Consider the following 11,979-nt stretch of genomic DNA (forward strand, 5'->3'; position numbering starts at 1 on the left):
GTCATATTGCATACACCTTAATAAGTCAAGAGGAACTTATAAGAATAATATCAGTTGAGTGCCGTACCAGCCTCCACAAGGGAGGTAACTCAAGCTCCACAAGGGAGAAAAAATAATAATAATGATGTCCTCCGACTCAAGGGAGGCATTCAAGTTATAATCACGGTGTCGTGGGGGACCTTGCAAACCCTCACGTTCCGATGATTGCGCGCAAGTGGTACGAGCACTCTGGCCCATCAGTAAGAAAGATAAGATAAGATAATAAGATTCTGATAAGACATCATAATTAAGCATAATTGGCTCATGCATATTTATTCATGTGAACTTACAGTTGTTTTGCGGGAGATAGTTCCTACTTGCTGAGCGAAAGCTCATTATAGAATGTTTATACTGTAGGTAAGCAACCGGCATATAATGCCTGATGGACTGCTGGCGAGTGGACGAACGAGGTGGGGCTCGGGATATGGATACCACTCGCAAACATTTCCGCAATAAGCTTTATGTTACAAATAGTTTTGTTAATTATGATTATGAAACAGATATGTTAAGGTTTGAATATTTACATAATACTAATCAAACTAACCTCAAAATACACAAAACTAACATAAAACTCACACACCCTTATTACAAACTTATTTCCTCAAGAACCACAAATTACATCCATGATTTACAACTTAAACTTTGGTAGAAAAATATAGGAAGGTTTAGAGTTTATACCCTTGAAGAAGATTTTTGGTTAGGCTCCTCCTAGAACACTTTGATCACCTTCTTCTTCCTCTAAGGTTTGCTAATGACTTAGAATTAGAAGAGTGAAAAAAATTTGAGAAGAGCATTTCTAAATCCCAAATTTTACTAGAAATAAGAAAGAGAAGGTTTAGAGTTTTACTCTTGAAGAAAATCCTTAGCTAGACACCTTCTAGAACACCTTTGTCCCTTTCTTCTTCTTGAGATCCTAGACTAGTGCTTTGTGTTTAGAAGGATGAGTGAAAAATTTTGAGAGGGAACAAGAGCGAGGTGTGGCTGGTTGGGGTGTAGAGAAAGAGGGGAAATAGAGCTAAAGTGAGGCCTTGATTAAGATGGTTCTATTTATAGACAATTGGGTAATTATGTTTAACCCCTTAATCAACTTACTTAATTAACTAAATTTGGGTTAAAATTCCTTTAACCATGGCCGGCCAAGTGAAGGAAAGGAGAGAAAAAAGAATTAACATTATTACTCTTCACCTACCCCATCAAATCACATCTCATCCAACCAAGTCTTAACCTACTATTGTACCTTTGTCTCATCTCTTAAGTTTCTCTTGAAACAGATAAAAATTATACTGACTGTAAGGAAGTAACTTAGCCGACATGAAGTTTTAGTTTCCGACGGCTCCTTTTCTACTGCTCATTTACAGTTCAATATTAATCCTCACTACTTCAATATCACATTAAATTTTTACTCGCGTAATATTTCGAACTGTTTTAAGTCTTGAAATTTGTTCTAGACTAAACAAATTTTAAACTTAAATTTTCTGCATTATATTCCGGGAATGACATTGTTTCTGACGGTGTCAACTCCCAAACTTACATTGAACCCTTCTACTATAAGTATTTTTCTCGTGACTTCAACCTAACTGTTCGACAATTAATGATTTTTTTTTGTACGCTGCTAACATCGAATTGTATTTGGAGACTTTTGAAATTAAGATTCTCAAACTGTATATGTACTGAAAATTCTTCCGCCTTAAATTACGGTGAAAATTTATCGATCAAATCTATTTGATCGTAAAACAGAACTTAGCATGAAATCTGCTACAGAATTTATGAATATTAATATTAATTCCATAAATCATTCAGTCACAAATTATAGCATAATATTTTCTAAGAAAATTCTTAACTTAAATACATAAATTATATTATTAAAAGTCTATGATTTCTCAGTCATTACACACCTCCCAATAAAACATCTCTAACATATAAACAATCAATTAGAAATTGAGAAAGTACAAAACAAAGAGGGTGTGGTGGGGTTTTGGGAGGAGGTGTTTAATCCCGCCCGGGGTGGGGGGTACGTATTTATGATGGAAATCCGCCTCATGAAGTTTATACTCACGTTCGCTAGAGTATGAACCATGAAGTCTAGAACAAAGCGAATACATGGAGAATACGGGGAGAGGCTGGGCTTAAATGCCAAAAGAATGGACTAATTATGCCTTTTCTAGGAATCTAACGGGCATATTCTGTTATTTCTTTAAATAGGTAGGTTGTATTCCAAATTAAAAAAAAAAAATCCACACACCAATACATCTCTCAAAAAAAAAAAAAAAATACTAACCTCGATACAGAAAGACATTTAACCCGTCAAGCAACTGCTTCCACTACTATAATTATGGAGTGACATGTAACATGAGCCTATTTTCTTCAATAGAAAAAAAAAAAAAAAAAAAAAAAAAAACCAAAGAGGCAAAGGCAAACCAAGTACGGCTCTTCAACAGTTAATGGAAAGCTCCAATCGGTCAGGAGAAAAGGAGCTACAACACTGATGCCAGTACAAATACCACAGGAAAGCCTTAAGAGAATATACTACATAACACTGAAGCGACAGAAATCTCGTTGCGTTTTTAGACAAAAGCAAAATGAACAAGCTCAGATATCACCACGATTTGAAGAAGAAAAACACAATCACCACCAAAGGACTTCCTCTCCTCGTCCTCTGCTAATTGATTCCGAAGTAGTTGTGACCTTAGTCCAAGAAGGTCTAGAATTGCAAACTACGAACTTGCGCCCTCACCTAGTCGAGCTTCCTCCGCCGCAATATCCCTAACCTGGAACTGTGCATCGCTACCAACGGCCAGCCCTAGATCGGTGCCAAACTTCGGCCTAAGGGAAAAATAAGAGGGGGATGGCATAGTAAGAACCTTACAAGACCCTAACGGGGAGAGGGAAAAAATTAATATAGACTTTCGTTCGCTTCACATGTTTTCTGTCATAAATATACTCAACTTTCCGCTACAATATGCTTTCTCTCACGTAAATTCAATATTCAACACAAATTCTTAATTATTATTTCATATTCCTATGTTTATATCCCATTAAAAGATAAATTCAAATATTTGAATACATATTTGGATAGTTATGACGTGAAGTGATCCCCATCTTATATTTATTTGATCCCTATCTTATGGTTATTTGCTAACTGAATTTGAATATTAGGACCTTCTAGAAGATAACACATCGCTTTGTAATTATCTGTTAATCAGGAATACCACCGCCTCACCCTTAACTTATTTTTCAGAGGGGCGGACTAAATAATCTTAATATCTTTTCATGAAAAATAGTATATACAAATCGAAATTTATCATGAAAGTTATTATTAATATTATTATTTTTCTTTTAGAACGGATCATGATGAAAAGCTATTAGACGTATATATGATCCAATTTTGAATACAAACATTTGACTACACGTGCCTCTAATCAAGAGTGTAGAATATATATATATATATATTATTTTAAATGAGTGTTGGAATAGTCCTAATTCATTAATGTTTAGCTAGACATAATGCATTCAATTTACCAAAAAAAAAAAAAAAACTCATGATATTTTCATAAAAATCAAAGTTTTATTCTTTATGTAATATATATATATATAATGCAACGCTTTGGCTGCAAGAAAAAAATGACAAACGTACATATGCCGAGGTTTGCAATCGTATTCCTTCAGAGGAGGAAACAAAAACTGTAAAACCCATAAGATATAAAACTAGAATTCCTCCACTAGCAAATTAAAAAAAAAAAATAAATTGTACTAAACTTTGCGTAAATTAAGAAAAATGACATTTATTCTTAACAATATAAAACCCCAATCACTTATAAAATGGTGTGTCCTACCTACTCTATCACGAAAAATAAAAGTTTTCTTAAATTAATTGTTATGTTTCTTTTTGGACCATTACATCCATACATTTCCCTATGTGCAAACACGGGATCTCAGTTACAAGATTGAATTGGTAAAAAAGAAAACTACCTGAGACACGTTAGTAATTTTCAGTTACTAAAATATTCTCCATATCTGATATCTATCCTAACAGCATTTTTTTAAAATTTTTTCTTTAAGAAATAATATAAATAAATATATATATATATACACACACACACATTCAAACCTAGTTACAAAACTCAAAATACCAGTTTACCCCCACCCAAGTTTAAAAAAAAAATACCCAGTTAAAATTTAACAGATTCAAATAAGAATTATTGTTCTTCAAGCAAAAAAAAAAAAAAAAATCAGAGAATTATACATTATTGTTTTTGCCACTGGTTCTATAAATACGAGACTTGCAGATACGCACAGCATCAACGGATCTAAGGCCATTGAATAGGAGAACTTCACACTTGCTTGCTTGGTCCTTCTAGTTACACCTCATGCTTTCCCAACGTAAATCTCGCCACAACTCGTTCAGATCTCTGAACCCACATTCATCGTCTCCCTCACCAATCCCCTACTCATTTGTTGTCTTCGTCTCAATACCATTTCTACTAATATTTTCGGCTACCAATTGGTCTTCTATGACCATAAAAGGAGGCACAAGCCAGGCATGTGCAGCGTGCAAATACCAGCGGAAAAAATGTTCAAAAGACTGTCCGCTTGCTCCTTTTTTCCCAGCTGATCAACCCGAAAAGTTCCATTACGCGCATCGATTGTATGGAGTTCGCAATATAATGAGCATCTTGAAGGCGGTATGCGCAGAAAGCAAACAAGACGCGATGACATCAATCGTTTTTGAGTCGGCTATGCGTGCTCGGTTTCCCGTTCATGGTTGTCTAGGTATCATTAATCAATTGCAAACACAATTACAATATGCACTTGAAGAGCTCCATCATGTGCACACAAAGCTTGCAATTTGCAAGCAACAAGAAACCCCTTCCTCTAGTAGCCATGATCCTTCTCCTTTGCAATTAACAATAACTCCAAACACCAACTTTATTGATCCGAACCAACCCAGTTCGTCGAAAATGAGCATGCCTATGATTCTGAATTACGATTTGATTAATAATCGAATTAGTGGCATGTATTTGAATGCTAATTACGAAGGAAACAACCTAAAACCACTAATGATCCAAAACCCTAGCTTTAATAGTGATGAACCTCTTGTTCAATCTTCTATGTTTGGATCACAGGAATATCCAATTCAACAAGAATTGGATGTGTCTCAATATGATGATATTCCATTCGATCCAATGATTGATGACAGATCACAGGAACCTTATGATTCAAGGTATACCTATTTGAAATGGAAATCTTTCATAAATAGTTAGTTTTTTTAAAGCAGTATGTGAAAGAAAAACATAGTAATATAATTTTTCCACAATATTATTTTGATTATTTGTTGCAGTGGGGAGCAATCATTGAAGAACAAAATTGTGGAAAGCGAATACAATATTTCAAAGACTGATCTAAGAGATTCTACAACATCTGTTTCAAAGACCGAGCTAGCAAATGCTGCTGCATCCTTCAGTTTAACGAGAGGACACTAGACTTTAATTTGAATGGGATTCACAGCTTGATGATCAGCACTGCAGAAGTTAGTTTTTATTTGTTCATATTTTTTATAGCACTTCTTAGATTTTGCATTTGCAGTTCCTTGAATAATACTTGTGTACATGTGCTGTACAGCAAAACTAATAATTCTTTTCATTTATCGTTTTTGATTTTTGATTTTAGATTTTAGATTTTTGACACTCTAATTTATACAGATATAGAGATTATTGAGTGTCTAGGAGAAATTGTTAGTTCTTTTTTTTTTTTTTGAGAATTTTTTGAGAAATAATATGTAGCAAGTTGCTACCCTTTTTTGTTTGTTTGTTTATTTTTTTTTTGTTTTTGTTAATCGAGATTTACCAGTATTTAACAAAGATTTACAAGATTGTGTTATACTCATAAATCTTGGATTAATCGGTGATTTACCAAACCTTCAACAAGGATTTACCAAATTGTATTCTATTGGTAATTCTAGGATTTTGTTTTCCTAAATCATGTATTTACTAGTAAATCTGATGTTTAGAGATAAAAACAATGTTAACTCCGTAAATAGTTCATTTAGGGCGCATTTGGTATGCAGTAATCTTAAGAATGAGAATGATAATCTACAATATTACCATGTTTTGTGCAAGAATTATAATTTTTAGATTCTCAGGAAAGTGATTACCATGAGATTCACTTTCCCTCATTTTAAGGTAATTTAAATTCCACCAAATATGGTGTTATTTAAATTCCCATGAATCTCAAAATCATGAGAATCTTACCCACACACCCAGTGCAGTTTACCACCACTGAGCATCTCCTCCTCCCTGTCGTAGTTGCCGAGCACCTCCATCACAGCCACTGTCCAAGCTCGTTGCCGTTGCCGGAGTTCCCCCATCACCGCCATAGATGCCGAACAACCCGCCATCAAACTCATCGCCGGAGCTTTCCCATCCCTACCATGGTTGCCGAAACCCCCTTCCCCCTACCAAACTCATCGCCAGAGCTCACCCATCTTCGATGACGACCTCTGCGAAGCCACCGCCCATCACAACAACTCTTCTCCGTCGCTCACCACTCTGTCGCAGGCCCCTATCCCCCGCCCACACGCCGTCACTGCTCCTCCGACAACGTCATTGCTGGCCCTCTTCGCCCCAACCCCTCCCAAATCAGTCGACACCAACTCACTTCCCCTCCCTCTGCACACCCATCGCTGGCTTAGCCTCCACCTATTCCAAGAAAAAAAGCCGGCCATGTCCGATTTGAGCAAGAAGAAAGAGGCGAGGTAAGGCCTGTTTTGAGCGAGAGAGAGAGAGAGTTTTTTTTTTTTAGTTTGTTATATTTTTTAAATCTAATGTGTCAAAATTATAATCACTTAATTAAATAAATAATTTAAAATATTTAATTTTATAAGAAAAATTACGTTACATTATTGTGCACAACTAAACACCGTAAAATAACATTCTTGAGAATCTGACAAAAGATTCATACGCATAACCAAACATGATAATGTAGGTTTCCAAGAAATCATATTACCCACCATCACTTTCCCATATATTTAATTTATATTGATTACTGCATACCAAACGCCCCCTTAGACTTTTAGTTTACCTCATAAATCCTAGTGAATAAATATTAAATTTACTCGGTAAAATATTCTCTAGATTTTTAGTTTACCTCGTAAATTCTGTATTTATTTGTAAATCCAATAATTACATCGGTAAATACTTTATTGATATTGTTCTACATATTCTTAGTTTACCTAATAAATTCTGTATTTATAAGAAAATATGGTTTTAAAATTTTAATTTATTTGGTAAACAGTAAACTGGATAGTTAGGGATAAATAATTCCTTTACCAAGATCACAAAAATATTATTGTCTCATAAATGCAGTATTTACTTGCTAAATACTTTATTTATCTTGTTATTTAAATATTTAACTTATCTCGTAAATCCCGTATGGTTCAAAATTTTTAATTTATTTAGTAAGTTCAGTAGCTATAAATAAATAATTCATTTTCAAAATAGCAATAATTATTACTATTGGCTCGTAAATACAATCTTTTTCCAATAAATACTTTATTGAGCATGTTCTCTAGATTTTTAAATGCACCTTTGGATCCTTATCAGATCTACTCTAGATTGTTAAATGCACACGGACAACATGGTTGAAGGAATGCTCTAATTTTCTCTCTTTGAATCTCTATAAATAAATAAATAAATAAATAAATAAAGGTCCTTAAGCCTAAAGGAATGCTCTAATTTTCTCTCTTTGAAGCTGTAAAAAGTGAGTCAATATGAAATAATTACACAAAATATCTACTTTACAAGCTTTGAATCTAAAAATGTGTATCCTTTAAAATTGTATTTATATGTACACTAATATTTAACACATTTTCTTATTATTTTTAGTATTTATATGTATACTTATATTTAACACATTTTCTTATTATTCTTATCATAATTATAAAGCTTCTATTTATATGATAGTGCTTAAATTCACATATTTAATTTCTTTTAATTATTATTATTTTTCTATTTCTATGCTCTTGTTTCCCACATATAATGATTTTTTTTTAAAAAGAAATCTTTATCATAATTACATTATCATAGAAGTAATGGTCCTTTTTCATATTTGGTTTCAAGATATTTTTTAAGGAGCTATTTTTATCTTTATGATCTTTTGAAATTTGAATATGTCCAAAAATTGAAAACTCATTTAACATTTCTTTTTATCATTTTGATTATTATCATAAAACTTCTATTCTTTAAGATTATGCTTATATTCAAACTTTATTGCACTTATTTAACACGTTTCCTTATTATTGTTTATCATTATTATAAAACTTCAGTAAGTTCAATAAAGAAGAAACGACAAACAAATGATAGAAGAAAACGATAAACGACAACGGATGAGGAAACAACAGCCTAGAAAAACGACAATAAAATAAGAAGACGACATCAAATGAAAGAAAATGAGAAAACGACAGTAAAGGAAACAGTAACAAACAAGCATATGGCAGTAAAAGAAAACAACAACAAAAAAAAAAAGAAAAAAGAAACGAACAGCATCACGAAAAAAAGATAATCATGGAAAAAAGCACAGTAAATAATGGAATGATATAAACGACACTAACTGATAAAACGACAGCGAGGGCATGAATTGAAGAAAAATAATCGACATGCGGTACTAGTTGGTAAAACAAATGAATTTTGGAAAAGAGAATAACGCAATACAATAAATGTACTATAAACATGCGAATAACCTATAAACATTACATATTTGTGAACCTATATAAATGGCATAAACAATAAAACGACAAAATCCTAAAACTACATTAATTGTTAAAAGGACAACCTCTAGTGGAAGAAAATAAAAAATTGAGCTGCATTTAAGGCTTCAATCCTTGAGGTGCATAGTTTACAGTTTTCAGTTACATCTGCGAGTATTTACCTTTGCTTCTCCTGGGCAATGGAAATGTAAAGTTAAGGCAAGAGGCCCACAACATCTCAAAATGATACAGTTGAACAAAGAAAGGTTCAACTTTGACACAAATAATTGTTTGTTTGTTTGTTTTTTTGTTTTTTTTATCCTGAGTACTAGAGCTTATGCTTTAGAGAAAACAAGAGAAGCCAAACAGGAAAAAGAATAAAAAGGAAAAGAAGAGCAGCTCTAGCAATGAATTTCCCACCCTTATACTGGTTGAGGTGGAAGCAGAAGGAGAAGGAGAAGGACCGGATTTCGGAGGAGCAAGACGACTGACATTCTCAGTGGCGCAAGTATAGTTGCAGCGACTAGGCCTTACTACCCTATACAAACCACTACTAGCCAGCATAAAGATGTCGTTTCTGTTATCCTGGCCAAAGGAGAATATGAAACCAGGTGAAAAGCCAGCGCTTCCAGCTTCATCACTGCATGGAATAGGAGAGTCCTGAGCACAACTGATGTTAAGTTTACTACTTGTGAAATTCCCACTATTTTTAGGACTTTCTGTTCCCGCCCATATGCCGGCGCCATACAAATCCGCATAAAGGTATCTGCAATATTTACAAGAAGACGTCATGAACTTTTTGGACTGAAATTGTTGTGAAATGGCTTCATGAGGAGAAAAAGTGAGGTTGATTTGTTACCTTCCATACAAGCAAGGATCGATCGTAGAGCGGTAAAAGTAGCCGCCTGTGATGGAAGCAGATCCTTCAGCTTTGTTGACATCAGAGTGGTTGTATCCCATTACGGGGAAAATTGGGTTAATGGAGCTAGAAGATGTGTTTCCTCCAGGAGATGTTGGCGGATTGTATAGAAAAGGACCCTCGTAAACACGCCATCCGTAGTTTCCTCCTTTGGTAACTATATCAACCTCTTCAAATACATCCTATGAGATTAAGACTTAAAGCATTAGACACTTTTGATAGAATTCCAGGAAATTAGCTGAAATACACGAAATAAAGGATTTCTTCAGGAAAATTAATATCGGAAATATAATCCAACCTGTCCAACATCCGCACAGAGGAAGTAAGAAGGCCTTTCTAAATCGAAGCTACATCTCCATGGATTTCTAAATCCTAAAGCCCAAATCTCAGGTTGCAATTCCTTGTCTTCAGAAAATGGATTATCTTCAGGAATTGAATAATTTCCCCATAGGTCTAATTCAGCAATTCTTGTTGCACCTGCAAATGATTACTAACAATGAAGAAAGCATACAGGAAGTGGAACTATATATTCTTTCATTTAACTTTTAAGTATGTTGTGGTTAGAAAAAAGAAAAGAACAGAAAATGGACAATCCACCTAAACTCTTGAAGCTTCAAAATTCGGAAGTATGTGAAAAGGAACTATTGAATGTTCTACCTAGAACAACAAATTTATGTCATAACACTCACTTGGTATGTTGTCTATGTCAAGTCTCATGATCTTTCCAAGCATGGATTTCTTGTTCTGTGAGAAGTTGTAAGGGTCACCTCTACCTCCACCATCTCCCATCATGAAGTACAAGTAGCCATCTTTTGGTCCAAATAGTATTTGCCCGCCATGGTGTGAAGTAAATGGAAGTCCCATTGTGAATATTCTCCTAACTTCTTGTGGTCTAACACTAGTACCTTAATCCAACCCCAAAACAGTGCTAATTAGAATCATCACTAGGTAATTGTTACAGAAGATAACTCTTGAAAAAAAAAATGCAGAAATTTTATACCATTAGCACTGAACTCTGCAATGACACTGTGATATCTGCATGGCTCAGATCCTTTGTCAAAGCTCAGCTTCGAAGGATCGCAATCCACGTCTGAATTACACGAACATCTTCCTGAACATTGCGGCCATTTGACCTTATCGCAATTGAACGAGGTGAAGAAACGGCCGTTCTTGTGAAACTTTGGATGGAAAGCTATTCCCATCATACCAAACTCGGTATCAGTATAGACTTCATCGGTTAAATCAAGAAAAGGGCTTGAGTCATCAATCACCAACTCTTCTCCAGACCCCTCCCCAGGAACAGTTGCCAACCAGATTTTGCCTGGTTGATTGGACAAGAACACGCGGTTAGACCCGTCGGGATGAGCCACCATATTAAGGTAAGATCCATTGCCAATTTTCTCAACGCATATGCCACTTGGGGGGCTTGAATTTTCAGTACTGTTATTGAGTTTCACTGGTTCACCATCAAAGCACACCAAACCATCATCGTCAGAAGATCCTCCAAATTCATTGCAGAAAGCGCTTTTCGACTTCCAAGTATCCGATAACTTGGAAGTAGAGTTAGCTGTCTTTCCATCTTGTGGATCAGCAAAGAGTGAATTCACCAAGGTCACATTTTGGCATTCGTTCCAAACTTCAGAACAAAAGTCTGTTGAATTATTCCGAGATTGCTGTGAGTCTGCTGAAACTGTGGAGTTACACAGAACAGGAACTTTCCGATGTTCTGATTCAACTCTGTATAGCTCTGCGGAAAAAGGATCACACCTCTGCCAATAATATCGTTATGTTATACGTTTGTCAAATAGTTTTAAGAAAAAATCACAGTATCAGCAATTAGCAACCAGCATAAATAAAAATGGAAAGGTTATTCTTTTGATTCATTTTGGGATGCACATATTGTTGAAAGTTTCAAGATTACAGAATATAAGCAGAAACCATTTTTCTGACTTCATATGTTTTATTTTGTATCAGTTCTTTCATTTTTTTTTTAGTAAGAGAAATTATCATTTTGGTATCTTTGTATTCCAATAATCTTTTAAGAGTACCCTCCAATCTAAATAAATAAATATATAAATCATCCAAGTATCTTAAGATCATTTTTTGAGGCATATAACCATAATTAAAAAGGAAAAAAAAAAAGAAAGAAAGAAAGAAAGAGAGAGACAGGAAGAACATTTTTTTAGAATTTATCTTGTGTTTTTTTTTTTTTTTTTCTTTCTTGATATGGTTTTCCACTAAAATGGCAAAAATCACATTTCATACCTCAAAAAAACAAAAA

The 11,979-nt window shown here is 34.4% G+C and overlaps 2 protein-coding genes across 2 annotated transcripts in view; one reads left to right on the plus strand and one right to left on the minus strand.

Moving 5' to 3' along the window:
* Positions 1 to 4,550: 4,550 nt before the first annotated feature.
* Positions 4,551 to 5,519, plus strand: LOC21385662 (LOB domain-containing protein 12). The gene is made up of 2 exons (XM_010090239.1): positions 4,551 to 5,260; positions 5,378 to 5,519. Exons 1-2 carry the CDS (start codon positions 4,551 to 4,553, stop codon positions 5,517 to 5,519), a joined length of 852 nt encoding a protein of 283 aa, XP_010088541.1.
* Positions 5,520 to 6,283: 764 nt separating this feature from the next.
* LOC21385663 (HIPL1 protein) overlaps positions 6,284 to 11,979 on the minus strand; it is an 8,850-nt gene continuing 3,154 nt past the window's right edge. The window contains exons 4-11 of the mRNA XM_024172201.1: positions 10,699 to 11,467; positions 10,388 to 10,603; positions 9,997 to 10,175; positions 9,639 to 9,880; positions 9,200 to 9,545; positions 8,962 to 8,972; positions 6,581 to 6,734; positions 6,284 to 6,490 (exon numbers count right to left, since the gene is read on the minus strand). Coding sequence (XP_024027969.1) covers positions 6,284 to 6,490; positions 6,581 to 6,734; positions 8,962 to 8,972; positions 9,200 to 9,545; positions 9,639 to 9,880; positions 9,997 to 10,175; positions 10,388 to 10,603; positions 10,699 to 11,467 — 2,124 coding nt within the window. The remainder of the gene's footprint in view (positions 6,491 to 6,580; positions 6,735 to 8,961; positions 8,973 to 9,199; positions 9,546 to 9,638; positions 9,881 to 9,996; positions 10,176 to 10,387; positions 10,604 to 10,698; positions 11,468 to 11,979) is intronic.

This window comes from Morus notabilis, unplaced genomic scaffold (assembly GCF_000414095.1).
Source record: "Morus notabilis unplaced genomic scaffold, ASM41409v2 Scaffold1681, whole genome shotgun sequence".
In the NCBI taxonomy this organism is placed as follows: domain Eukaryota; kingdom Viridiplantae; phylum Streptophyta; class Magnoliopsida; order Rosales; family Moraceae; genus Morus; species Morus notabilis.

Bases quoted from the DNA above. Each gene is read 5' to 3' on its own strand.
- LOC21385662 (XM_010090239.1), top strand. From the start codon at position 4,551: ATGACCATAAAAGGAGGCACAAGCCAGGCATGTGCAGCGTGCAAATAC. The intron at 5,261-5,377 runs GTATACCTATTT...TATTTGTTGCAG, and splicing joins CAGGAACCTTATGATTCAAG to TGGGGAGCAATCATTGAAGA.